Source organism: Odocoileus virginianus, chromosome 16 (genome assembly GCF_023699985.2).
Source record: "Odocoileus virginianus isolate 20LAN1187 ecotype Illinois chromosome 16, Ovbor_1.2, whole genome shotgun sequence".
Taxonomy (NCBI): domain Eukaryota; kingdom Metazoa; phylum Chordata; class Mammalia; order Artiodactyla; family Cervidae; genus Odocoileus; species Odocoileus virginianus.
In genome coordinates, this window is record NC_069689.1 from 58,988,177 (window position 1) to 59,016,109 (window position 27,933).

Below are 27,933 nucleotides of genomic sequence, written 5' to 3' on the forward strand. Positions count from 1 at the left end.
TTGCTCAACCTGCCACAAGGCCACAGTGATTCCAGCTACTGCCCCCTCCCCCACATGCTGACCCCCACTGCATGCCAGGCCCTAGCCCAGGCTGAGTCGAGGAGATGATGGATGAGCTCTGCCCTTCTGTGGCTGAGCAGATAACCAGAGGGTCTAACAGAAGACGCACTGGCAGAGGTCTTGGGGTGGCAGCAATAGTGAAGGTGACCATTACAGCCACTTCGGGCAACTGCCTGCTTGAATGCTTTTGGTAGGTAGGTTTGCTTTTGTTTGCTTGGTGAGATACCTGGGAGGGGAATCTGCTTAGGTCATGATGGGAGCTAAAATCTGGCTTCTAGAGTGAGTGGAAGAGTCTGACAAGTTCTGCATTTTTTTTTTAGTTAATAACTTCTTTGATATCATAAAAATAATGCATGTTCATCATAAAACATTTGGAAAACCCAGAGAAATATTATATGTTAAATATTTAAATTAGCTATAGGTCTACCACTTAGAAAAGACCAGCATTGGTTTTATATTTTCTTAGTTTTTTTTTTTAATTTGGTTTCTACATACAATCATCCAGAAATTGTACATTTGTGCCTTGTTCAATACATTAATCTTTTCATTTCTATTTTCTCGTAATGCCTTATATTTAGAAAGTTGTTTCCTCGTTCACATATCAATTAAAATTTTCATGCATAATTTCCTCCATTTTTTTTTTCTATTTTTAATCCACTGTATTAGTTTTCTAGTGCTGTGTAATAAATTACTACAAACTTAGTAGGTCAAAACAACATGTTTACTTTCTATTTCCATGGGTCAAGAATCCAGGTATGGCCTAGCTGGGTCTTGTATGTGTATGTGTGTGCGTGTGCACACCATCAGTCGTGTCCGACTCTCTTTGCAACCCCATGAACTGTAGCCCACCAGGCTCCTCTGTCCATGGGATTCTCCAGGCAAGAATACTGGAATGGGTTGCCATTTCCTCCTCCAGGGGATCTTCTCAACCCAGGATTTGAACCCACATCTCTTAGATCTCCTGCATTGATAAGTGGGTTCTTTATCACTAGCACCACCTGGGTTGGGTCTTATGCAAGGCTATAGTTATAGTTGAGATACTGGTCAAGTTGGGATTCTCTGGAGGCTGTGTTGGGCCTTCATATCCAACTTCATATCCAACTTCACATGCCTGACAGTAGGACTGAGGCCTTGGCTTCTTGCTGGTTGTCAGCTGGAGACCATCCTTAGCTCCCTGCCACATGGTCTCCAAACATAGCTGTTTGCTTCTTCAGAGTCACAAGGAATAAAAGTGTCTAGAGCCAGTCTGCTAGCAAACCTGGAGTTGAACGTAAGGAAACAGTCATGGGGTTATATGGTCACTTCTGCCATATTCTGTTGGTCAGAATTACATTTTAGGTCATGCCTACCCTCAGGAGGGGAGTAAGACTGGGCTTTAGGAGGTGGGATTGTGGGAGAGGACCTGGGCATCTGTCCTCTGCATCCATCTAGAGCTTATTTTGGTGTAGCATGTCAGGTGTGAATGTATTTTAATTCCTTCTTTTTTTTTTTTTTTCTGAAGAGCTAGTTTCCCTAGCATGATTTAACAGGTGTTTGCAAGGTAGCAGTTATGTTGGCATAGGTTCTTTTTAAAAAGTAATTCTGCTTCTTTATTTATGGCTGTGTTGGATCTTTGTTGCTGTGAGGACCTTTCGCCAGTTGTGATGAGTGCTCTAGTTGAGCTGCGCAGTCTTCTCCTTGCTGTGACTTTTCTTGTTGTGGAGCACAGGCTCTAGGCACACGGGCTTTGGTAGCTGTGGCTACCAGGCTCTAGAGCACAGGTTCAGTAGTTGTGGCATGTGAGCTTAGTCACTCTGTGGCATGTAGGATCTTCCCAGACCAGGGATCAAACCCAAGTCTCCTGCATTGGCAGGTGGATTCTTTACCACTGAGCCACTGGGGAAGTCCTGGCACAGGTTCTTGAAAAGGCATCGATGCTTCCCACTTTGAGCCCTTGGGTCCAACTGGGAGCTTTATTCAGTTCTTGGTGCACTGGCGCTTGTGTCATAGGCCTTCTTAAACAGCCTAGAATTCTTGTGCATACTGGCTAGGCAAGGCAGATGTCCTGGGGCTGCAGACTGGATGTGATAACCCCTGGGGAATGGGTCCTTAGTAAGGAGCAGGGTAATGAACCATAGGCAAATCCTGCAGTGTTGAGGTGGAGGGACTAGCCCCTTCTTAGGTTGGTTGTTGATGGGCAGTTAAGGCTGTGGACAGATGGATCAAAACCTTGAACTCTTCTTCCCAGAATTAGGCAAGGACTTGAGGGTAGGGAGAGAAGGTCTATGATCTGCCATCTGGGAAATCTGTAGAGTTGGATCAGCAGCTTCTTGATAACAGTCGGTATGGATGAGGACTTCTGATAGCCTTGGCACATGAGGTGGCGTCTGGCCAAGGAGAGGCAGGTCTACAATGAAGTCCATTTTGATGGGGGCGTCCTAGGGAAGTGTGGGGTTTGGAGTACTTACCTCTGATGGAAACAGTATCGAAGGTGGTGCTGTGCTGGAAGGGACTGAGCTGAACATGAGGCTGCCAAAGCCCCCGTTGTAGGGGTGGAGTCACAGAAGCTCTCTAGAGTTTTGTCACAGCAGCTACTCTGATTCTGGGCCAGCATCTTGCCGATGGCCCTGCCAGATTACCTGGCTTAGCCGTGTCCAAGGCTGGATGTAACACCATGTAACCAGAATGTCAGGAAGACCAAAGTCGGTTCTCTGGTCCTGTCCCTCAGAATATCCCCAGGTACTCTGGTCATGGTGACACGGGATATATGTACTTGGTGGATTTTGATTGTCTTTGCCATAGGGATGGAGACCTGGATGAGGTCAGCCACAGAGGGTAGGCAGTGGGAGCGACAGGTAAATAGAGTGCTGGATTGGGTGGGTTCAGGCCTGGGTGCAGCACTGACAGGCTCTGGAACCTGGGAAATGTCACTTAGTGCTTCCGATTTTCCTCTGGAAAGGGGGGCAGTAGCGCCACCTCTTGGAAGGGCTGTGGAGAGTCCATGAGGCAGGGACAGGCCCCACTAGCACAGTACTGGGCACTAGAAGGCACTGCATAAGTGGTGGCTCCCACTCTCATTTTGTGAAGATAGCTGACTATCTTCAGGTCAGGAGCAGGGCAGAAGTTGAGACTTGGTCCTGGGCTTGGGCTCCCTTGACTGCAGACTGTGATCCCCATGTTTACTTCAGCAGACCCTTAAGTGGCTGCAGTTTGCTCCAATCTCATTGGAACCTTCCAGCAGGGGATTATGGCCTCTGAAACCCCTGGGCTGCCCAGATTCTATCCTATGGGTCCATGGGGTATGAGGACAGCCCCGGCCAAGGGGATTCCTATGTGTCCCCCTTTCTCTTTTTGTCGTCTGGTTTCCCTGGGTGATGGAGTCTAGGAACGGTGAGGTCTAGAAACCTGTTCCAGACCTCAGGGTGGAGACATTGGCTTAGCCTGGACTAGTGAGTTAGGAGTGGGCCAAAGGCAGTGGGGACCACAAACCTGAGGATGAATGGCTTCCCCAGGGCTAAGAGGGAGGGTTCCAAAATGGCAGCCTCTTGTGCTGGCCAAGGCAGTTGTCAATGTCAGGGTCGGGGGTCAGGGCCGGGGAGGTGAGGGAAAATGTAGGTCTGACACAACAGAGGAAAGTGAAAGTGTTAGTCTTCAGTCATGTTTAACCTTTGCGATCCCATGGACTATAGCCCACCAGGCTCCTCTGTCCATGGAATTCTCCAGGCAAGAAAACTAGGGTGGGTTGCCATTTCCTTCTCCAGGAGATCTTCCTGACCCGGGGATCGAACCCAGTTTTCCTGCTTTGCAGGCAGATTCTTTATCATATGAGCCACCAGGAAAGCTCTGACACAGTGACACAGTGGTGGGGTTGGAGGGAAAGTTGGGTGGAGGCAGCAGTGCTTGGAGCTGTTGGCTTAAAGAATCTGGTTCTGGGACTTTCCTGGCAGTCCAGTGGTTAAGACTCAGCGTTTCCACTGCTGGGGGCACAGGTTTGATCCATGGTTAGGGAATTAAGATCCCGCGTGTTACAGGACATGGCCAAAAAAAAAAAAAGAATCTGGTTGGAGACTTTGTGTGTCCCCATCCTCTGTGATGGCTGCTGACTCACCTCTCATGTCTCAGACCAAGCTACTGACCCAGTACGTACTGAGCCTGGCCAAGTATGACCAGAACTACGATATTCGCGACCGAGCACGCTTCACCAGGCAGCTCATTGTCCCTTCGGAGCAGGGTGGAGCCCTCAGCCGCCATGCCAAGAAGCTCTTCCTGGCACCCAAACCAGCCCCAGTCTTGGAGTCGTCCTTCAAAGGTGGGAGCTGAAATCAAGAGGCGCCTTCCTGGGGGAAGGGGAGAATTGGCCAGCACCCCAGTCCTGGCTCTTCCTCCTGAGGTCTCAGTCTCGGCCAGGCACCAGCCTTTGGTGGGCAGGACTCCTGTGCCCCTGGCTGGACCCTTTGCTCGTCCTGTGGCGCCCTGGGCTTGCTCCTTCACCCACTCACCACCACCACCACTATCATCATCTCACCTGGTCTCTGCCCTCCCAGGCAGGATGGGCCCCTGGCTCCTCAGCTCTCAGACTCCCCTTTTCCTTCCACCTCCCTGAGCAGGCATATCTATCAAGATTTTACATACCAAGGCCCCAGGAAGGCAGGAAGTAGAACTGCATACAAAGGGGGGGTGTATGTTGGTAAGGGTCCTGAGAAAGCGGTTTCCAGCACTGGCTGCGGGTCCCTGAAGGTCAGCCCAGATCCCAGGCCCTCAGCCCTGCCTCATCTCTCAGGCGGGTCTCCCGTGACAAGGGCTCCGACATCGAGGGGTGGGGGTCCCAGCTGGCTCTCTGGACCCAGGAATCTCCTCTGGAAGGAGCTTCCTTCACAAAGCTTGGTTCTCCTACGTAGCTTCTTGTCCTGCTTAGTCTCCGCCCTGGATCCCTGGAGTAAGGAGATTCAGAGCAGTGGGGCAGATGGGGAACCCCCCAGGGAGGAAGCGGGTGGTGTTTTTCTCCTCCCCGAGACCATCCCCACCACAGGTCTCTGTGCTGCCCTCCTCTGGCTCTGACCCCATCCCACTCCCATTCAGGTGGCTCAGCTCTCCCCATGGAGGCCAGAGCCTGACGAGACACAGCTCTTTGCCCCTGGTCCCAGCCTGGCCAGTCTCTTAGAGCTGATACCCTCGTCCCAAGCGGGCCTCCTGGCTCTGCGGCCACAGAGCCCTCACCCCACCCGCACTGTGCCCTGGGAGAAGCCGCACCCACGTTTCTGCTCCCCCCACCCCCGCCCCCATCTCAGCAGGCAGACGGCAGACAGGCCTGCAGCAGCTCTGGGCCCACGGCGCCCCCATCTCCTCTGAGGTCCCAGTTGCCCCCACCCCTCAGCCCTGCCCTTGTCAGTCATACAGCCTTCCTCCCAGCCGGTGGACCTGCAGATTCGGTCAGGGCTGAATAGCGCTTAAGGGACACGTCCACCCCCTCTTCCGTCTATCTAGGATGTTCCCACCAGAACTGTCACCCCGCCCCACCCAGGAAACCACCCCGGGGCATTTCCTCACTGCCACTCCTGGCTTGACCTCTCACCCTGTCCTCAGACCGGGACCACTTCCAGCTGGGCTCCCTGTCCCACCTGCTCAACGCCAAGGCCACGGGCTACCAGGAGCTGCCAGACTGGCCAGAGGAAGCCCCGGACCCATCTGTGCGCAACGTGGAGGTCAGCAGGAGTGGGGTGGGCCGGGGTGTGCTGAGAGAGGTGGACAGCAGGGAGCCCTGGGGGTGTGCCTGGCCCTCCTGACACCCTCCCCACATGCAGGAAGAAGACCTCTCCCTTATTGAGACCCACGTGGGCCTGTTGGGCGCATACACCGAGGTCCCCCACCCCGTGTGCCGTGTGCCCTGCCCTGCGTGCAGTGCTCTCCCCCAGCCTCCGGTGCCCCCCTCCCCCTGTGTGCTGCACCCCATGCCTGCCCTGAACCCTGATCCTTCTTTGTTGGCAGCCAGGCTCTGTGAGCACCACCCCTACCCTCCAGGGATAGTGCCCCTGCCCACCCCGCATTATTCCCTCTCAGGGCCAGGGCCAGGTGGGGGCCCCCAAAAGAGCTGGGGTAAAGGATAAGAGGGGCTTTCCTGGTGCCTCAGATGGTAAAGAGTCTGCCTACAATGCAGGAGACCAGGATCCTGGGTCAGGAAGGTCCCCTGAAGAAGGAAATTGCAGCCCACTCCAGTATTCTTGCCTGGAGAATCCCATGGACAGAGGAGCCTGGTGGGCTACAGTCCATGGGGTCCCAAATAGACACGCCTGAAGTGACTAACAACTTTCCTCATCTCTAGGTACCTGAATGGACCAAGTGCTCCAATAGGGAGAAGAGGAAGGAGAAGGAGAAACCCTTCTACTCAGACTCGGAGGGAGAGTCGGGCCCCACAGAGTCTGCAGACAGCGGTGAGGAGATGGGCAGGGCTGGGGCCTGTGTGTGCGTCTTGTGGCTACCTGTCTGGTGCAAGCATGTGCTCTTGTGTTACATGATCATGGGTCCAAGGGAGCATGCACCAGTATGTGTGTTTATGCACCAGAGGGACTGACTGCATGTCCCAGACACGTGTGCGCTTGTGTAGGTCTCCATCCACACGGGTCTATCTGTGTCCCAGCTGGTCTGCTTGGCGTCTGACTGGGAGCAGTTCAGGGTGTGGGCGGCGGGGGGCTGGGGGGGAGAGGTGAGTTTGCTGCATCAGTGCAGAGTCTGAAGCTGAGCTCCCAGGGCTCCCCAGGAGGCCTGCTCGGAAAAGAGGGAAGACTGAAACTGTCCCTCCACAGACCCCGAGTCCGAGAGTGAATCGGAGAGTAAGAGCAGCAGTGAAAGTGGCTCCGGGGAGTCCAGCAGCGAGTCTGACAACGAAGACCAGGATGAGGACGAGGAGAAAGGGAGGAGCAGTGAGAGGTGAGATGACTGGGGGGTTTCAGGGTCTCTTGGAAAAGAAGGGCCAACACTCAGGCTTAGTCTCCTAAGAGCCCCCAAGCCTCCTCCTGAGCTGCTGGGGCCTGCAGTCCCCCAGGTCTGCTCACCTGAGGGCCACAGGAGGTCTCTGCACCAGGGCCACAGCCTGGAGAAGCAGTTGGGGAAGGGGCCTGCTGGCACAGGCTGGTCTGAACCTCTCACTGCAGCCCAGGTGTGGTGTGCTGTGGTCCAGGCTCCCCACCCTCACCCCCAGTTTTCAAGGCTTTCCCTGCTCTTCTCTGAGGCAAGAAGGGGCCATCCAGGCTGAACCCAAGCCCTGTTTGCCCCCTCTCCTCCAGTGAACAGAGTGAGGAGGAAGGTAAGAAGAAGAAAATGAAGAAGAAGAAGAAGGTGCCAGAAGGGCAAGAAGGCGGTTCGTCCTCGGATGAGGGCAGCGATTCCAGCAACAGCTCCTCAGAGTCTGAGATGACATCAGAGACTGAGGAGGAGCAGGTGGAACCTGCCTCCTGGAGGAAAAAAACAGTGAGAACCTTGGGGCAGAGAGGGGGTTGGCTCATGGACCAGCCACCTCGACCCACCGTCTGGGCCAGGCCCAGGCGTCTGCTCACAACCCAGAACGGGCCAGGGTACTCCCCTTCCGCACTCACACCCCATTTTTCTCTTCCAGCCTCCCAGTAGCAAAAGTGCCCCTGCAACCAAGGAGGTCTCCCTGCTTGACCTAGAGGACTGTGAGTTTGGGTAGAAGTCAGGGGGAAGGAGGCCTGGGGAGGATGATGTAGGAAGGTCCGTGGCGCTCTGGACTAGGTTCCCTGGGGCTTCAGGGTAATGGGAGCAGACAGAATACATCTTTGAGCCTGAGCGGGCAGCAGGGCAACCTCCTCCGGTGCAGGGTTGAAGTCAAGGATGGGCATCGCTCTGGAGGCACCAGCTGCCACGTCTCGCTGTCCATGGTGCTGAACTGTCTGCTCCCTGAGCCCTAGGCTCCATGGCCATATCCAAGCCAATTCCACTTTGCCTCTCCTTTATCATCACGTTCCTTGTATGCCCCACAGTCACCCCGCCCAGCATCCAGCCTGTGTCCCCGCCCACAGTCGTGTCCACCAGCCTGGCTGCTGACCTGGAGGGCCTGACACTCACAGATTCCCCCCTGGTGCCCTCGGTGAGTGGGCTGGGCAGACATACATCTCTGTGGTGTATCCTATGGTGTGGGTTTGTGTGAAGAGGGTGCAGTGGAGTGGGTAGCTCTGAGTCCCCGTTTTTGTGAGCACAGGTGGGGACAAGGCTGGAGCTGGCCCTTTTCTGGTGAGTCATTTCCATCCTTCCCCCCCCTCCCCCAAATCCCCGCCAGCTGCTGAGTCCCGTGTCGGGAGCTGGAAGACAGGAGCTGCTGCACCGCGTGGCTGGTGAGGGGCTGGCTGTGGACTACACCTTCAGCCGCCAGCCTTTCTCCGGGGACCCCCACATGGTGTCCGTGCACATCCACTTCTCCAACAGCTCAGACACCCCCATCAAGGGCCTGCACGTGGGCACCCCCAAACTGCCTCCCGGCATCAGCATCCAGGAGTTCCCTGAAATCGGTGCGGAAGGGCCCTGCGCGGAGTGGTGGAGGAAACTCTGGGGGATGGGGGGAGGGGGGCCCATGGGTCTGCCTGTGGCAGCTGACAGTCCACTCTGTGCCCAGCCAGGGGCTAGGCTCTAGGGGTACAGAGATGGCATCTGCCATAATCCACGCCCCAGTGGACAAGACAAGCTAGGAAACGAGCAAGTCCATATCAGGATAGGAGGAGCTTGAGGCTTGACTGATTCAGCACTAACTTCAGTGGGGTGAGGACAGGTGGGGGCAGGTGTCTAGATTTCAGGAAGAATCTCTAGCAGCCCAGAAAGTCAGGTTCCATAGAAGGCAGTCAGCTGTGGCAGTGGAGGGGAGAAGGAGTCTGGGTTCCAGACCCATCAGGTGATGGGGTCTCCGTCTCCCCCTGCTCCTGCCTCCCACCGCTGCAGAGTCCCTGGCACCTGGAGAGTCTGCCACTGTTGTCATGGGCATTAATTTCTGTGACTCAACCCAGGCAGCCAACTTCCAGCTATGGTATGTGTCCCGCTTGTAGAGGAGCGGGAGGGCAGCTGGGGAGAGGAGGGGTCAAAATAAACTGGGACTGGAGGTGGTGTTAGGTGGGGAGGCATCATGATCTGGAAGGCATCCCAGGACCTCAGGCCTTACCTCCAAACACAGTGCTAGGTGAGGGGAGAGAAGCTGGCCTGACTCCCTCTCTCTGTCTCCTCCTGCCTTCCCAGCACCCAAACCCGACAGTTCTATGTCTCCATTCAGCCACCCGTTGGGGAGCTGATGGCCCCCGTGTTCCTGAGTGAGAATGAGTTCAAGAAGGAACAGGGTGAGTGCTCCCTGGGGGTGGGTGGGACGGGTGCTCAGGACCCTCCGCTGGGGCTTATTCAGCTGCACTGTACAGGCACGCTGTGGGAGCCTCAGGCTGCACACAGAGGGAGGCCTCGCCCCTTGTGACTCCAGCAGAGGCTTCCCAGACCCTCGGACACTTCAGTGAGACTTGGAGAGAGCTGAGATGCAGCCAGGCAGAAGATTCTAGGCCAGGATTCCAGCTGGGGGAAGCATTATGAGTAGGCGTTAGTGAAAATTTACAGGAAGCAAGCAGGGGTGTAGTTTGCCTTGGGGCCTAGGGATCCTTAGCACTGGCGAGTAGGGAAAACAAAGATGAAAATATGTTCTGTCTAGTTTCTGGAAGCCTTGAATGCTGTGCTAAAAGATTTCCGTCCTACAATTTCAGAGCTGAAAGGGGTCACAGAGGTTATTTGGTACCAACTCCATTAATAGAAGGTTGAGGAGTGCAGATTTCATTTTTCTAGCAGTAGAGGAATTACTGAAGTTTTTTGAGCAAAGAAGGGGCCAAGTTCAGTCTTGGGCTTCAGAAAGTGAAATCTGGCAACATTTACAGTTAGAACTGGAATTGACAGAATGTGCAGCAGGAAAAATAGGCAGAACAGTATAAGTGGAAGGAATCATGGGGCTTTGTGAGTCCTGGATTTAAGTTCTGAACCTGCCACCTGCTTGGTATGTCACCTTGGACTAAATTCTGTGACTAGTTATAAGGCTATTGATGTAAATTTGATGAGAGATAGTGAGGACCAGGATTAGAGCCACAGCAAAAAGGATGAAAGGCTGAGGTAGGGGAGAGGGACTCCATGGGCATTTGCTGAATGAAAGAGGAGACAGAGACGTGGAAGCTGTCTCTAGAATATCTGGCTTAGAGAGCGGGGAGAATGGCAGTGCTGTTTACCTAGACCAGGGTTTGGCCAGCTTTTTCTGAAATGGGCCATAAAGTAAATATTTTATTTATGTTAAGCATTTTAACATTTATTTATTTGGCTGTGCTGGGTCTTAGTTGTAACATGCAGGATTTTTAGTTGCGGCATGTGAACTCTTGACTGTGGCATGTGGGATCTGGTTCCCCGACCAGGGGTTGAACCTGGGCACCCTGCATTGGGAGTGTGAAGTCTTAGCCACTGGACCACCAGGGAAGTCCCAGCAAACATTTTAGGTTTTCTGGGTCATGTGGTCTCTGCTGCAATTTGCCTTTGTAACCCAGGAACAGTCATGGACGATACATACATGAATGAGTGTGGCTGTATTCCAATAAAACTATCTATGGACACAGACTTGAATTTCATATACTTTACATGTGTCATGAAATAGCTAGCCTTGATTTTTTTCCCCCAATACTTAAAAATTATTTAAAAAAAAAAAAAAAAAAAAAAACACATTGTGGACTGTGCAGGTGGTATGTTGTATTTGGCCTTCAGGCTATAATTTGCCAAACCCCTAATCTAGAATAAACAAGGATGAATCAGGCAAGGGAGAGGGGAAGATCTTGGATAGTTTTGGATGAGCTACTTTTTGAAATATACATGGGAAATTCAGGAGGAGGTGTTTCATACACAACTGAAAAATGTGGGTCTGTGCCCAGGAAACACTTCTAGGCTGGAGTCAGGAGCATAGAGGTGATAACTGAAGCTGTGACTATAAGTAAGATCACCCTGAGGGAGAGATGAATGGGGAGATAAGGAGGCCACAGACCTTTCTTGAGGAAAACTTGCATCCTTCAGGAGAAAAAGGAAGGGAGGGGAAAGAGAAGGAACAGAGTGTAGGTAGGAGGAGAGATGAGGAGGTAGAAATGTGTCTTGGGTAGCCTGCAGGCCAAGATGACCAAAGACCTTCAGGTCCAACAGATAGGAAACTGCTGCCAACATCAGAGCGGGTTATTGCCAAAGGGGAGACCGAGGCCAACTGCAGTGAGTTTAGAGAGAGCGGGGCTTGAGGAAGTGAATCCTCTTTGGAGGACCTTGGAGGTCAACAGTGAAGGGGCAACAGTATTGGCATCATGGCATGTCTGGCTTCTAGGGAGGACTTAAGAATGGGGAGACTTGATAAGGAGAGACTAAAAGTACAGGACAAGAAAATGTCACTAGTTAGGAATGGAGGGGATGAAAGAAACAGGAAGGGTGTGTCTGTTCTCCAAAGGAGAACAATGGAGGGAGCAGCAAAGGGAGGAGAGAGGCTCGGGGGGAAGGTGGGCAGGAGGACAGATGGAGGAGCTCATGTGCTGGGGAGAGCATAGGAGTGCAGAGCAGATGTCAGCCCTGAAGAGTGAGGGTTTCTGGGGATGCTGTGAAGGCCTGGGCATGTCACAAGCCTGGGCCATGTTTGGAGCTGTTGTCCTGTGTGAAATCAGGGGTCCACCCATGAGGCTGCTTGTGACCCCTGGACTCTGGCCTGTCTGGTGAGGACCCACAGCAGCTACCAGTGACCTCTCTGCGAGAAGTCAGCCTCCAGGAGCTGGGGGAAAGTTGAACTTGGGTTGGAGGGCCAACCAGGAAGGACCAAAAGATGTGGGGACCAGGCAGAGGAAACTTCTGAGAACTGACTGGCCTCCAAAACCACTGGCCACTCCCAAGGGGCTGGTAGCCCATATGTCTGACAGTGGGAAAGCACCAAGTCAGTCTCTGGTTGGCAGTATGGACAGACCCTGGGGTGGGGCGGGGAGAAGCTGACAAAATCTCTGTGGGGAAGGACACGGCCCGAGAGGAAAGCAGCCCCTCCCCAAGACTGGTGAGGGAGACCTGCGTAGACCCTGGTGAGAATGCCCAGTGGGCAGACCCAGGGGCACCCTCCATGGCCTTCACCCTCACCATGACCTCCGCCTACAGCAAAGCTGACGGGCATGAATGAGATCACAGAGAAGCTCACGCTGCCAGACACCTGTCGGAGTGACCACGTTGTGGTGCAGAAAGTGACAGCCACAGCCAACCTGGGTCGTGTCCCTTGCGGGACATCTGACGAATACAGGTACTGACTGCCAGCAAGGGGGATGAGATGGGCTCTTGGGCCTGATTGGAAGGAGGGGCCCCGGGCCCTAGTGTTGAGCCCATTCCTCCACCCCTACCTCAGGTTTGCAGGGAGGACGCTGACCAGTGGGAGCCTGGTCCTGCTGACGCTGGATGCCCGGCCCACTGGAACTGCCCAACTGACGGTCAACAGCGAGAAGATGGTGATTGGCACCATGCTGGTGAAGGACGTGGTACAGGCCCTAACCCAGTGATACCAAGGGCTGTGACCTGTGTGACCCCTTCTTGTCCCTCCCTCGTGACATGTAGGCTATTAGCCTCTCTCTCTCGCTCTCTCCTCATCCCATGTAGCATCCAGGGGGGTCCTCTCTCTCTCTGGTCATTACCAGGCTCCCTTCTGGTCCCCCCACTCCAAGGTTCCTTAGTGATCTGTGCAGAGGGATTCCATTCAGCCCTCCCAGCTTGGTGTGGCTATTTATGTGGCAAAAGCTCAATAAAATATCTTCTCCCTAGAGGCTGGCTCACCTTCCCTTTCTTCTGGGTTCTACCTAAGGGGGTGGACTGGGGGGAGGGGCAAGCTCCCAAGATTGACAGTTTGACCCTTGTGAATGACTGCTACTGGCCTTCTAGGTTGGAACCCCAAGATGACTGTCTTCAAGTCTCCACGTGTCTCTATGGAAGAGACACCTGATCAGGATGGGGATGCCAAGCTGGAGGAACTCCTTGGTCCTCTGCAAGCCTTGGCAAAGATTCCTCTTCAACGTCTGGCCATCCCTTTTGGTTCCCCTCATGGGCCCTGGAGAAGGAGAACTCATAACGTGGGGAATTCCCAAACATAGGTGCAAGGTTCAAAGTATGGCAACTGCATCTTGATGGGCCTAGAGCCCCCACTTTGCTGGGGAGATGACCCAAGGGGCCATCTTGGAGAGGGAAAAACAGGAGATGTAGAACAGTGCTTCATCAGATGACCTGGGTGTCTTGTTAACGTACAGATTCAGATCTGTGGGTCTGGAGTGGGGCCTGAGAGTCTGCAATCCTCATGAGATCCCAGCAACCATGGCTGCTGCCCCACACACACACTAGAGGAATAAGGTATAGAGCCCCCACCCTGGGACAAGCCTTCCGGGGGGTGGCCGTGGGGGTCAGGGCCCTTTCCTGGTGCGGAAAGAGCCTGAGCAGGCAGTGGTTCCTAAATGGACAAAAGGGTTTCCATAAGCGTATGTTCTGCCAAAAACAAATAGAAAGCTTGTAATCAAATAAGTTTAGGAATCACAGATTGAAACACAGTAAGGTAATTTCCCACAGGCCTTCTCAGAGCCTTTACTATGCTAATGTGCGTTGTGACCCCCATTTGCTCTTGACCTCAGGATGCATTTGTCCCAGGACCCTTTGATGGACTGTGTTACAAGAGAAACACTCCGGTGACAGCTGGAGATGTAGGACATCAGCCCCGATCCTCCATAACCAAGACTTCAGTCCTTTGACCACCCCACCCCCCAGCCCTGTCAGGGAAGAGGCCCTGAGCAGGTCTGTGTAGGGACAGACAGGGTGGAGCCGGTGCGGCCCTCTTCTCAGGGAAGGAGAACAAAGGCGGTGTCAGGGGACAGCCCTGCCCCCACCTCCGGGGAATTGCCGGGCTCTGGCACCAGAGGGCAGCTGGGGCTGCTACCTGTGTGAGAGCCTTGGGGCCCCAGAGTCCCCCTGAGATCACTCTTTTTGTCACTGCAGGTTCTGAGAGGGAACTGATCCACCGTTCAGGGGTCACTCAAATGGTGGACTGGTTCCTGCTGTGTCTCTAAATCAGCACTGCCCGCAACAGGAGAAAGAATGTGGGGGCGGTTTTTTAAGAAATCAGAACAAGGACGGTCCGAGAATCCCTTACCAGCACGGACTTCGCAGGGCAGGCCCCTGCGTGGGTTCTGTAGGAACCAGAAGCACAGAAGGCATGTCCTCTGCCATCCCCCATGGAGCCCACAGCCCAGGTTCCCAGAGCCTTGTGGAAAGGGAACCTGGGTCTCCAGCCCCTAAGTGAGAGCCCAGAGCCCAGGAATCTTAGTTACAGCCCTGTGCTGGTTCCTCTGGAGCAAGCCCCAGGCTATGGGGTTAGCAGCAGCAACCCTTCTTGAGAAGATGGTTCTCGTGCGTGAGACAGTCTCAGGGGAGAGGCAGGAGAGCTGGGCGTGAGCAGAGAGAGTCTGGGTCTGCAGCTGGTGAGGAGGAGGAGCCCAGCTGGGAAGGCTGGCACTGAGGAAGCAGGCAGAAGAAGCAGTCTCCTACCCTTCAAGGAAAGCAAAAGGGCTCCATTCTGTTCTAGGGGATGGTCTGCAGGGAGAAAAAGTCAGACAGGAAGGGTGTTGGGCTGCCCCACCCTCAGCCCAGCCTGTGTTTTCTAAAACCCCTAGGTCAACGGCCGAACCTCCCATGGCCCTGCCACGTGGGCATCCCTGAGTGAGGGATGGGCCTCCCTGGTGGACACAAATCAGACACGTCGGACCTGGAAGGGGCTCTCTTCTCCCCAGAACATCCTTATTTATCCCTGTCATATCCTGTATCATGTCACTGATTCAAGTCTTTGCCACTGTGGCCACAGGCTTCCTGGATCTCATGTATCCTGTGACAGCGCTGAGGGGCAGCCAGAGAGCTGGGCCCAGGACTAGGGGGTTCACATGGGGCCCGGGATGACAGAGAAGCCTAGGAAGGGCTCTGTTGGAACTCAGGGAAGACTGGGGTGGGGGCGGAAATGGACAGAAGCCCAGGGATTGGCACCAAGGCAGAAGGTTTCCCCGGTGAGGGTCAGGTAGAGCATTAGTGAGGACCAGAAGGTCTGAGTGTGGTCTGAGCCAGACCACAGGCCTTGACAGGACAATGAACTCCTTGAGGAGTTGAGAATGGGAACCCACTCCAGGATGGCTTCAAAGTAGTACCCTGGCAAACGGGTACAAGGAATGGGTGCGGTTTCTGGCCAGGCGGCTGTAGCTGGCTAGCCACAATGTCTGGGGGACAGATCCATCTAGGGACCCTAAGGCAGTGTCTGCAGCAAGGGTCCCAGAGTGGAGGGTGGGGGGAGGGTGCTAGCTGTGCCCAGGTCTGCACTTACCCCGCCCCAGCCCTTAGGCTAATTCAGCACCTTTTCTTGGGCATCTTGTGAGTCACCTCTTTGGCAGAGTCTTCAGATCAAAGGGAGGGGATGTTGGGTCTGTAACTCACTGTGCCAGGATTTCCCCTGGCTTTACTGGGCAAAAGAGACTTCTGACCCCCCACCCCCCACCCCAAGGCCTGGCTCCTGAATAGCCAGGATCCTCACTACTAGTTTCTTTTTTAAAATACTTATTTGGCTGTCTCAGGTCATAGTTGTGGCACGTGGGATTTTCTGTTGCCACACACAGGCTCACTAGATGCCACCTGGCTTCTCTGGTTGTGGCACATGCAGGGGTTTAGTTGCTCCATGGCATGTGGAGTGCTGGTTCCCCAACCAGGGATCAAATCCATGTCCCCTGCATTGCAAGGCAGATTCTTTACCACTGGACCACCAGGGAAGTCCCCCTCACCATCAATTTCTTCCCCGCCTCCCCAGGGAGGGGGAGGGACTTTCAGGTCCCTCTCCGTCACTCCCACTTCTACTGTGGCTACACGTGAAGCGGGGTGGGGGCGGGGAAAGGCCCGCCTCAGGTCCTTCCTTCCTCGTCAAGCATCTGAGCAGCCAACAAGGGCTTGGCACTGTGGTGGCAAAGAGACTGTGGGCTGATAACCACCCAGGACTGTGGTGTGCACCATGGAGGGACTGCTCAGCCCAGTAGGTCCTGTCTCATGACGCCAGCCTGCAACTTGCTGCAGAGCCTGCTGGACTGGGAGAGTCCCAGCTCAGGGGTGGGCCAGGAGAGCTGCTGGGGAGGGTGTGCATGGACCGCGTCTTCAAGGAGCTGAGCTGGTCTCCCTTCTGCGATGGCCCGGTCAGTGCTGTCTCCCAGGGCCAAGAGAAGGATGGTGAGCCAGTGCCTGGAAGGGTGGGGCTCAGGACAGGGGTTAGAAATGTGCACCTTCCTAGATCTTCTACCTGATGGTGCTGGGTTGAACCTGTTTGCTTCTACCCCGTTGTCTCCCCTCTGCCCCATCCCACTAACCTGTCTACTAAGAAAGAGCACTTGGGGCCTGCGTTGTTAATCCTGACCACTGGGAACCCCACCCTGATGGCCCCATGACTACTGAGGATGCTTGGGGGGTCTCTGGGCCTCGGCACGCTGTGGAGGAAGGTGAGCGATGTTGGGGGTTACTTACCTGAGTGGCACCTTCACCCTGAATGTCACTTCTTATCTGCTGCCAAGGACTCCCTAACTTTAGTCCCTTTTCAGATCTGCCCATGAGTCTGCCTGAGTGGTACTTCCCAGTGGTACCTGGAGAATAAAGTTGCTAACAGCTCAGTAAAATGCTTCTGTCTGGGATCTTCCCAGACATGTGCCCCTGTCTTTGGGACTATTAAAAAAAAAAAAAAAACAACTTTATTTGTAGACTGAGTAATCTGTGTAATTAGTATTCAGATCAAGAAACAGATAGCAGCATTGATATTTCAGTCAGAGATCAATCACAGAGCTCTGAAACTGTTCTACCCCAGTCTGCAAGTGGCAGTGGGATCCCAGAAGGCCAGCATAGACTTGTGTCCGGTAGTGCCAACATGATGCCATATGCCGCTCTCTGGGGTCCCTGTGGCAGGGGATGAGGTGTGTGGAAATAAGTGGAGGTTGTCTTGTTTTGGCTGAGGGAGAATGTGAGAAAACAGTTCTGAAAAAGGAACTCTTGGGCAAGGTGACCTTGATGGAGGTCTTGATGTGCCAGGACCCCAGTATTTGCACCTGCAGAGGGAAGGCAGGGAGAAGGTAAGGCATAGTCCTTCTCACTTGGACCAAGGCCAGACGGAGACCCTGCGCTCCAGGAAACCCCTCAACTTCAGTCTCCTCAGCTATAAAATGAAGGGGAGGGCCTCTCAGATTCCCGTCTCTCCTTTCGTTGAGACCCGAGGCATCCCCTCACCCCTTTACAAGCATCTCAGGACAACCAGCGCTCTCCTTCCACTGTGACTGAGGAGTGAGCCAACCTCTGGTGATCTCTGCTTCCTGGCATTTGCCCCCTGGAGTCATCCCCTCCTGCATCTCATCACTGTTGGTGTGTGTAAACAACAGAATACTGTAGAAGCTGTAGAGTCTGTTATTTTGGAAATGAGCTTATGACACTCCCCTCACCTCCATCTTAGCAGTCCCCTGGAGCAGTCCCTGTAAGGAGGAACTGAGTGAGTCTGGGGTGGGTGGAGTTGGGAGGCAGATCCGGCTCCAGGCAAAGCTTCAAATGACTGCAGTTCTGGCTGAGAGCTTGACTGCAACCTCAGGAGACAGCCTGAGCCAGAAACACCCAGCTAAGTCGGTCCTGGATTCTTGACTCTCAGAAATTGTGTGAGAATGAGTATTTGTTCTTCTAACCAGTCTCGCTTCCGGGTAATTTAACAGTATACATGAATACAATCCAGCCCTCGACCCAGGTCCTAGGGTTTTGGAAATGTCCTCAGAGCGAGCCTGGGCTCCCAGCTCTGGCCTTTGGAGCAAATTTCTCCCACATTCAGTGTCAGTGGTGTGCTGGAGCTGGCTTGGGAGCCTCCGCTGTTATCACACTGGCAGTTTGAAATCAGCCACTATCCAGGTGGGGATAGTGGTAAAGAACCCACTTGCCAATGCAAGAGACATGAGACACAGGTTCAATCCCTGGGTTGGGAAGATCCTCTAGAGAAGGGTATGACAACCCACTGTGGTATTCTGGCCTAGAGAATCCTTTGGACAGAGGAGCCGGGCAGGCTACAGTTCATGGTAGTTGCAAATAGTCGGACATGACTGAAGCGACTTAGCATGCATGCACGGTCTTTATGCCACAGAAATTGGTGAATACTGCAAGTCACTCCACTCCCTGTGGCCAACTGTCAACACTTACCAGCACACCTCTACCCTGAACTGTCCCCATCCCTGTATCTCCTTAAACAATTATATTTCAAGTTTAGAGTAAAATAACCACCTGTGTCTGCTTACCCAGTTTAAGAACTAAAGCACTCATCAATTCAGCAGATACCCACTGGATTTCTGTCTCACAAGCGCTTCCCTCCCCACCTGGAGTAAATCACTGTTCTGAATGTTATTATGTTTATCAAGGCCATGCATTTTGGGGTTCTTTTACTACATATAGATGTATTCCTAAACAATATATTGTACTTTGTGACTGTAATGTACTGCCTGTTTAGAAATTTTATATAAATGGCATCGTAGAGTATGTATTCTTCTACATTCTGCTTTTTCTCATTCAATGTTGTGTATGAGTCATCCATGTTGATACGATTAGCTTTATTTCATTTACTTTTACTTATATACAGTATTTCATTGTATATGTGTGTGCATGCTCAGTTGTTGAGTGGCGTCTGATTCCTTGCGACCCATGGAGTGTAGCCCACCAGGCTCCTCTGTCCATGGAATTTTCCAAGCAAGAGTACTGGAGTGGGTTACCATTTTGTATGCTACACCACAATTTATCAATCCATTCTCCTGTCGATAGGTATGTAAGGTATTTATTTTTGCAATTTTGAATAACACCTATCAGAATTTTTAACCTCAACTGCTGCCTCTTTAACATGTGGGCAAGTTTCTCTAACACCTTACCCGAGGAGTGGGATTCCTGGTGGTAGCGCATACACACCTGCAACTTAACATTGCCAAATTGCTTTCCAGGGTAGCTGTACTTCACATCAAGAATATTCATGGACCATGGCTAATTCATTTCAATGTATGACAAAAACTACTGTAATGATGTAAAGTAATTAGCCTCCAACTAATAAAAATAAATGGAAAAAAAAAAAGAATATTCATGGTATCATCATTCATAATAGTACAATTCACATTGCCAATCACCAGGAGAATGGAGAAACAAATATGGTATATCAATACAATGAAATACCACTTAGCAATAAAAGGGACTTAACTACTGCTACCTGCATCAACATCAATGAATCTTGTTGAATAAAAGAAGTTAAAAGTTTAGATGAAGTCCTAAAACAGGCAGAATGAATCTGTGAGAAAAGTGACTGGAAGATCAGTTACCTCAAGGAGAAGGGGATAAAGTGGAAAGGGGCGTGATGGAATGCTATGGGGTTCTAGAAGGAGTCCATGCCTTGGTGTGGGTAGTGGTTACCTGGGTGTATACGTAGGAAAAAAGCATCAAACTATCCATACCAGACTGTGTACTCTGTGCACTCTGTATGTGGGTTAGCCCTCGATTTGAAAAATGTAGGAAAAAAAAAAAAGAAAAATGTAGAAAATAAAACCCATAACCAAAGTGGCTGAGCCAGTTTACACCCTGACTGGCAGTGAGTTTGCCACTGGGAGAGTGAGCCTTTTCATTGCGTCTGTCTGGGGAGTGTGGAATGGTGTCCTTCTGTGTTCATTTGCATTTCCTTAGTTGTGGGTGAGTGCAGGCATCTTGAGATGGGTTTGCTGGACATTTGCGCTTCCACTCCTGTCAATGGCCCATTCCCATCTTTTGTCTATTTTTCTATTTGCCTCACTGTAGAAGTTCCTACATATTTTGGAAACTAGTCCTTTGTAGATCATGTATTGTGAATACCTTTCTCCAGTGTATGACAAGTTTTAAACTTGATAACCCAAAGGTTTTAATTTCAATGTGGTCAATGTTATCAATTTTCCTTTATACCCTATGCTTGTTCCACATTCACAAATTTTGTCTGCACTCCAGTGTAATAAAAATATTTTCCTAATATTGTTTTCTAAAAAAATTTCCTGGCAATCCAACAACAAAAAATTTCCAAGTAATGCTGTATACATTTGCATTTTTATCCCACTTAAAATTTCCATTTGTGTATGATGAAAGGTGGGACTGATCTAGTTTCTTTCATTCCACTTAAAAGGACATGAAAAAAAAGCTCAAAAAAAAAAAAAGTGGTTTCTTTTGCACAAAGCTTGGCAAAAGCTGAGTAGATACTATATTCTTACTTTACCTTGTGGTCTTGAATTCCTAAAGGAATCTCCCTTCTGATCTTTTCCAGCCAGGAAAGTTATTTTCTCCCTGCAGTCTCTTCTTCTCTTAGCTCTCTGCCTGCTGTGGAGGTACCGAACACCTGAGCATATAAAGGAATACAGGTTCCCTCCTGGTGCATGCATTTAAAACTTAGTCCAGCCAACTACAGTTACACTCAAAACCTGTGTTATAAATCTGGGGCTTGACTGCAGAGATGGTGCCAGGCATAGCTGGGCTCAAAGGCTATTTGTTGACTAGGAGAATGGATAATGCTGCCTGTTTGTTCCTGCTACTTCAGTGACCAGCTGCGGGGACTTGACCAAGTCATGTAATACCTCCACCTCGGCCTCTTTCCGCACCCTGCCCTGTGTACTGTAGGCATCTAGTCAGGGGTACTGTTCTTCCTGTGTAACCTGCAAGCGTGGCCAAGTCAGGGCAGGGAGCCGGGACTCAGATGCATGAGTCTGTGTGCACTCACCCACCCCTTCCTTCATTGCCTACATTGAGCTCTGGGGTCAGTCAGAAGGTAGTACACATGTAAGGGTGATGGACATTTTGTTCTTATCTGGTTAAAGCTTTAGGCTCCCAAGCCAGAAGACTGCCTGGGTTTGAGTGCTCACTTTTCTACTTCGAACTGGGAGTCCTTGAGCTAGTTACTTCTCTGAGCTTCAGTTTCCTTGTCTGCAAATGGGTTAAGTGGGTTAATGCAGGTGAAACACTTGGGACTGTGCCAAGCACAGGTCAAGTACTCAGTGAAGGTCAACTATATTCTCATTACCACTGCAACAGAAAATTTTAAGAAGAGGGATTTTATGCAGCAGAAATTTCTGTCACAAGACCCCTGAAAGATGCCTTCCTTTTCTTACAGCTGGGAGTTTTAAAATAGGAAAGAGCTCCCAGGTACTGTTGCCTTGGGCACTATCCCAGTTTCCGGTTTTTCTCTTGCTCAGCTTTGGGTCAGGGAAGAGTAAAGCATGAGCTGTGTGAGGCCCCTGGACAGGCTGGGCTTGATTCTTTGAATTAATGACCAAATTTAAAATTAGGAAGATTGTACATTAAAAAACCCAAAAAACACAAAAGCTGCTTTTCCAGCTGTCTTGAAAGATCTGGCTGGGCTGCGATGTCATTCCTGCAGAGCATCCATCAGCTAATCCTCTTTAGATGTAACTGGGGCCTTCCTGGTGCTGCCATTCACCCTCAGTTGGCTCCCTTGCTGTAGGTATCTGGGTGTGGCACTCCCTGAGAGGACAAGCAAGATACATCACCTCGGATGAGTTGTCCTACGCTGTTTGTGGACCAGGGTGGGACTTGTGGGTGTGTTGCTCCTAGAGAAGGAAGAGCTCCAGATAGGGCTGGTGTGGGAGGGTTCCAGGGAAACTAAACCAGGAGGTAGAGAATTCCTGGGCAGCTGAAATGGGGCATCTTCAGGAGGGAGGGGGAAACGCTTAAGCAGCCCCACTGAAGGGGAAGAGAGAGTGGAGCAGTTTATGGCTAGGGGGTGCCACGGTCCCCTCTTGCCCTCCCCTGCCGCCATCACCTCTCTGCCCAGAACCTCAGCAACCCATGGGAGCTCCTGCATGGGGACATTCTAAGGATGGAGACCGGCCCGTTCTCATTGTCACTCTGAGTCCTCCTGTGGACTTACTACTTCAGCGTCTGTTCCTACCCTTTCTCCCATTAATCCTTTGCCACCAAAAGCTAGACCTTGACTCCCTCCTCTCATCCATTAGATCCAGGCCAGCCTCATCAGCCTGCCAGGAAGGCAGCAGACCTGTCTCCCCAACTGCCAGGAGGAACCTTAAGCAGAGTGCTTTACAAAATAGTATGATGGTGATGCTGAGGTAACACACGTGGAACACTTAGGCTCAACAAACGCCCATCCCTTTTGTCCCTACCGCAGTCCTTTATTTCTCCCCTTTTACTGTCAGACCTCTACGACGTCTGCAGTAACATCTTAAAAGAGATCTGATACTATCATTCTCCTGTTCACCATTTTTAATAGTTCCCAGATGACTGCAAAATAAAGGCCCTTCACGAACTGGGCCCAGGCTTGCCTCCTGCGGAATCAGCACGCATTATCCTCTGCCCTGGTCAGAAGGAGCCTCTCTGTTCTGCACTCCTTCTGAGCCTTCGCCTGCCCTCCCGCCTGGAACGCCACCTCCGTTTCCGTGCCTGCCCAGGGTTTCAGCCGGGGGTCCGCTCCTGCCCCAAAGACGCCCTCCCTGACCACAGTCTGATCCACCGCCGGGTCCCTCCTCCGCTCTCCAGGAAGTTTTCCTTTCGCAGTCTAGAAAGAGCGTCGGAAGCGGCTTCCCAGGGAACTACAATCCAAAAGGGGATCCCTGATGTCCTTCGAACTTTCCGGAATCCCTGGACGCCCGCGCACTCCAGCCCTTGTCCACCACACGAAGCAGCCGGTCTAGGTGAGCGCGCCTGCTTGGAACCCGGGAGTGGGGTTGGACAGGGGCGCGTCGCGTAGGCTCTCTTCAAGAAGGGTTTCTTTGGCAGAAAAGGAGCGTGGACACCGTAAAGACGGCTTTATTGACAAAGCGCGTTGCCGCCCCGTCGCAGGGGCTTGTGAATGGCGCTCTGTAAGGGATAAACTGAGGCCCTAAGAGCTAAAGGACGTGATCAGGGTCACTAGGTGAGTGGCATGCTCCGCTTAGACCCCTGGACCCTGGGGCAGGGGGCAAGGTGCGGGGTGCCGAGCGCGCCCCCATCTGGGCGCCCGGCTCTGGGTGGGCGGCTGAGCCCTCGGCCCGGCCCGCCAGAAGGGGCGGGGCCCCGGGCGGGGCCGACACAGGTGCTTCGCATCCGGCCGTAGGGGGGGGGTGGGGGGGGAACGGCTCGGCGGGGCTTTATAAGCTGCCGCGAGTGCGGCGCTGTGAGCGGCTCGCTGCAAAAATAGTGCCCACGTGTCTACGCGTCCCTCGCCGAGCCGGTCAGCCGCCCGCCGGCCGGTCCGTCCGTCCCGCAGGGCCACGCCAGCCCCATGGCGTTCCCACTGGTAAGAGCCGCCCGCCGCCCGCCGGGGCGGGGCTGGGCGGGGCCGCGGTCAGGGCCGCGGTAGCTAACGGTCCGCGCGCAGCCTCGGCCGGTACCGCGGTCCCCTCCTCCCCCGCCCCCACCCGTGCGCGCGAGTCCCGGGCGGGGCGCGGGTCACGTGCCTGCGGGCGTGGGGCCTCGTGGAGGGGTGTGTGGCGAAGGAGGGGTAGGGAGCCTCCTCGTGACTCAGGGCCTTTGGGCTTAAAGGCGCCGCGGCCCTCCGGGGGCGGCCGGTGAGGCCTCCGAGCTGCGCTGCAGACTCCTATCGCCCTCGAGTGTATGTCCAGACGGGAGCTGACCGGACGGAAGGGCGCCTCCGCGCCCGGAACTTTTCCTTCTCCGGCAGCCGTCGCACGTGAGAGCCGAAGCCATCGGCGCTGGGAGCTCACTTGCCTCGCCACGTCCCACGCGAGCCTCGTTCGTACCTAGGGGCCAGCGGGGGAGGGTGGGGCGGGGCTGCTGGCGGCAGAGGCCCTTGCGCTGGGCCTCGGGTCACGGAAGATCTCCACGACGGCAGTGGGCGCGGCTCCTTTAAGGCGGAGGGATTAGGCCCCCTCGTGCCTTCTGCACGCGCTTCCCCGGTCCGGGAGGTCACGTGGCTTCACACGTTCGGCTGGAGCTGGAATACTGGGGCGGGGTTGGCTAGGTGGGGTCCAGCACCAGTGGGTGGGTCGACCCGCACGTGCCGCGCGGCTTGGAGCTGGGGAGCCGCTCGGGTGAGCTGGGTCCTGGAGGCATAGGCACGGGTCTTGCAGGATATGGAGGCGCCCCAGGCGTGGAGCCAAGCTAGGCCGAGCCGGCCTCGTTTTCCCTAACCTGGGCTCTCTAGGTAGCGGAGAAGCGTGCAAGTGATCTTGGCCTTGTCATCTCCCCTCAGCCCTGGACCCGACCAGGTGCCCAGACTCGTGTGGGAGGCTTGGCGCGGGCCCCGGCTCTAGTTCCGGGTTTGCCTGAGGGGACAGCCGGCTTGCTTGGCCTGGCCAGTCAGGGGTTAGGAAGGCCTGTGCCTGCCGGGAACCCTGGGGGGAGTGGGGACGCAGACCCAGGAAAGTTTGCTCCCCGTGGGTTGTCCCACGTGGCCTCATTCTCTGGCTTTTTCTTCGTGTGGGTGGTGTTTACGGTCAAGGCGACCCTGACTTTCTTGCGTCATCCCCCGAGGGTCCAGGCCAGGGTCCTTGTAAGTGGCTCAGTGCCACCCCCGGGACCTAGAAAGTCCGAGCCGGACTTTGGGGCTTCGGAGAAGGTCCTGGTGTGCACGGGTTAGTTTTTGGTGGCGCTCAGCCCCCTGCAGGCCTTGCCCCAGTTTGCACGATGTTGCCCTTGGGAGGCGGGTGGGAAGCACGAGGACTTGGGACAGCAGCGCTCAGAGCCCCGGGGTGGGGGTGGGGGGCGGGGACGCGGAGGCCTGACACCCTCCCCCAGGCGCCCCGCGGGCCGGGCTGGGCTGTGCTTAGCGCTGCGTTTTGCTGGCAGCTGCCTCCCTTGGTCTCCCTGGCTACCAATCAGCCGCCTCGCTCTCTTGCTGGCACCTGAGTACGCGGCTGGCCAGCGTCATGTGCTGGTGAGGGGCGAGCGGGTCGGAAATGGAAGCCCCAGTTGCACCGCCCGCCTCGGGTCTGCCCCCCAGGTGACAGCAGTGACATGTGCTAGCTGGCCGCGAGTGTCTCCTGAGGAGTGTGTGCACCCTTGGGCCTAGGTTGAGATTGAGCTTAGGGACCCACGCTGGGCTAAAAACAAAAATACATCCAAATAAGCAGACGGAAACCTTGGAAACCTCGGGCTGGCGGTGGTTTCCCTGGTTGGTTGGTTTTGCTCGTAGGTGGAAGGGGAGTGGAAGGCAGTTCTGCTTCTGGAGCTCCGCGGAGCTCTGGGCTGTCGGCTTCCACACCCCGCCCGGCCCCCCCTCCGGGACAGGAGAGTTAAGGGCCAGCCCTCCTCTTCGAGCTTGCCTGGGGCGACACTGTGTTCCCAGAGCCCCTTGCTCTAGAGTTTGGCTCTTGCCACGGTGATGTAATCTAAGCTTGAGCAGTGGTCTGGCTGCAGTACATGCTCAGTATGTTAGAAGCAGGATGTGAAGCTGACTGCCCTGTGTGTAGGTCACTCTCTATATTAACGGTGTGGAAATACTTGCTTTCCCTCCTCCCGTGGGTGGCCTTAGGAGCATCTCCCTGGCCAGGCTCCCCTTTGGGGAAGGGGAGCTGTGCCAGCCTGTGCAGCAGGCAGGAGGTTAAAGAGCTGGTGCGTGTGCTGAGGGATCGTGGAAACACAGAGCAGCTTAGATTGGGCCATTAAGCACTCGATGAAGGCAGGGTTCTATGATCTTGTCTTTGCTGTGATATGCACTCCAGTGTCTGTGAGGCAGGAGGTGGAGGAAGGTGATCACAGCAGTAAGACTCCAGGCTAATAATAATAGTGGTCTTTGTAAGTATTTTCATGGGGTTGCCCAAGTTACTCATTTTGTTTTGAATCATTAAAATGGGCTACAGACCCAAATCCCTACAGGGGCCTGAGGTAACATAAATGAGTATAGGGAAAGAAAGAAGAGCAGTGCCCCCTCAACTATAGAATTTGCATAAAGAGCCAGTAGCTGGTTGGCTATGCAGAAATATGGGGCCAGAGTTCATGGATCTTTTCTTTGTTCCTAGCTAAGCTGCCAGTCTCTTAATTCAAAAATCTAATAATTAAAAAATTGACAACATTGTCTGAATCAAAGTCTCTGAAGGTTGTATTCAACCTGAGAGCTAGTTTGGGATCTTTGTCTCAAAAGGTCTTTTAGATTTCCCCCTCCCCATTTTGCAGATGATGAAACAGGCTTAGAAATCAAGTCACAAGGCCACCAAGTGAGAAAACTGGTTGTATGAACCTAGGTCTTTCTGGTGCGGTAGTTCAGCCTATGATATTGTGTGTATTCTAGTATGTTAGAGGGGTCAAGAGGGTTATTGGTATATATTGTACAGAAAAGGTAGTGGTCTGTGGGCTGGTCTCACTCATAGGCAAGAGCGAGCTTTAACTGCATTGGAGGGAACCTGGGTTGCTGTGGAAGTCAGTGTGGGTCTTCGGAGCATTAGTGCTGTGGTGCTGATGTCAAGAGGAATGTGCTGTGTCTATCATTCCATGATATGTGTCAGAGCAGTTTAGCCATTCTGAGAGAGCCAGAGGTCTGGAGAAGTCAGGCTCCTCCCACTGTGGGGGTGACCCTCCTAGTCCTCTGCACAAAAGACTGTCCTCTTTTAGGACAGTTAAATTTCAGCTACCTTTTTCCTTTTGAGAAAAGGCATTATGTGAAATAGGATTGTTGCAGACCTATAAAAGTAGAATGGGGCATATTAAATCTTAGCTTTTCTGTTTTAGGTAAAATTCCCGTAATCCTGTCTCTTAGATTCCCAGGAAGAATTAATAAGGATTTTAGCAGTGCGTGGTAAAACCTGGAATAAGCTCCTAGGACAAAAGAGAGCTCTGTACCAGAAATGAGGGGCTGGGGTTTCATTCTGGACAACAGTTAGAATCCTTCTAGCAATGTGTAAGCCACACTAGCAGATGTAAAAAGATATGTGCCTTTATTTCTGTATCTTATTCCCAAAGGATTTAAGCATAAAGAAGTAAAGACCATGTTCAGAGACTTGCCAAAGGGAATTTTTTCCGTGAGAATGCAGACTCAAGTACAAACCAGATAACTTTTTTCTTTTTTAACCTGTGGTCTGGGAAGTTTTGGGGAAGATGAAAACATTATAAAGTGTCAGCTGTCCCCTCCTGCTGTTTTAGTTACCTTTACAGGCCACTCAGCCATGAATTCATTCTTGTGAATCTGGTGGTGGAGGGGAAGGGTGAGATGACTGGAGTAGGTCTGCCCTGGAATTTTAGTGTTTATTTGCTAGATGATAAGTGTGCAGAATTTCTTATTCATTGTTTTCAGCTAAATGACTGTTTCCTAAGTTGTTATGTGTTTGTTTAAAGGGCAGGTTAATTAGTGGGTAGTATTTCTGCCTTTAAATTTTGGGATAGAGATGCATTCCAAACCCAGATATTCACACTTAGGCTGCTGTCTTCAGTAGCTAGTGGTTGGAGGCAGTAAGAGAATCATGAAATCAAATAGCAAGGTATTTTCTCTTCTGTGGAAGAGCTGTGCTGATCCCATCCTGTTCTGCAAATCTGCTTTTCCTGGGCAGTATCTAAGCTGTATGGACTCTGGGAAGAGCTTCCCAGAAAGCCCTGGGGTGTAGGGGATGCAGGATAGGAAAGAGGGTTGGGCTTAGAGGTTGGAGTGGAGGAAGTCACACAAAGAATTTTTGCTCCTCTCTGTTTGAATTAAACCAGGAGGCCCTCATTGCACCCTTTCAGTATTTGCATTCTGCTGGCTGCACCTCGTTTGCCCCCCACACCTGCTGCTTTGCGAATGCTCTTTGTTTTCTTTCCTGCCAGTGTTGCAGCCTGATTTTAGTTATACCTGCATGAGAGCTTGTCATCCTCTGTAAGCTC

The 27,933-nt window shown here is 52.9% G+C and overlaps 2 protein-coding genes across 9 annotated transcripts in view; both read left to right on the forward strand.

The window, feature by feature from the left end:
• The window catches only part of AP3B2 (adaptor related protein complex 3 subunit beta 2), a 36,754-nt gene extending 23,888 nt beyond the window's left edge, over positions 1 to 12,866 (forward strand). For both annotated transcript variants that reach the window (XM_070478288.1, XM_070478287.1), the window contains exons 15-26: positions 4,162 to 4,348; positions 5,623 to 5,741; positions 6,359 to 6,467; positions 6,840 to 6,963; positions 7,320 to 7,503; positions 7,649 to 7,709; positions 8,034 to 8,140; positions 8,330 to 8,558; positions 8,983 to 9,067; positions 9,274 to 9,371; positions 12,217 to 12,355; positions 12,458 to 12,866. In XM_070478288.1, coding sequence (XP_070334389.1) covers positions 4,162 to 4,348; positions 5,623 to 5,741; positions 6,359 to 6,467; positions 6,840 to 6,963; positions 7,320 to 7,503; positions 7,649 to 7,709; positions 8,034 to 8,140; positions 8,330 to 8,558; positions 8,983 to 9,067; positions 9,274 to 9,371; positions 12,217 to 12,355; positions 12,458 to 12,608 — 1,593 coding nt within the window. In that variant the 3' untranslated portion in view covers positions 12,609 to 12,866. The remainder of the gene's footprint in view (positions 1 to 4,161; positions 4,349 to 5,622; positions 5,742 to 6,358; positions 6,468 to 6,839; positions 6,964 to 7,319; positions 7,504 to 7,648; positions 7,710 to 8,033; positions 8,141 to 8,329; positions 8,559 to 8,982; positions 9,068 to 9,273; positions 9,372 to 12,216; positions 12,356 to 12,457) is intronic.
• A 10,469-nt stretch (positions 12,867 to 23,335) lies between these two features.
• The window catches only part of CPEB1 (cytoplasmic polyadenylation element binding protein 1), a 113,399-nt gene continuing 108,801 nt past the window's right edge, over positions 23,336 to 27,933 (forward strand). The window contains exon 1 of one of the 7 annotated variants that reach the window (XM_070478293.1): positions 23,336 to 23,419. In XM_070478293.1, coding sequence (XP_070334394.1) covers positions 23,405 to 23,419 — 15 coding nt within the window. In that variant the 5' untranslated portion in view covers positions 23,336 to 23,404. Of the gene's footprint in view, positions 23,420 to 23,499; positions 23,875 to 24,086; positions 24,174 to 27,933 lie in introns of those variants that run through there. The other 6 variants (XM_070478291.1, XM_070478289.1, XM_070478290.1 and 3 more) reach the window with 6 other exon arrangements.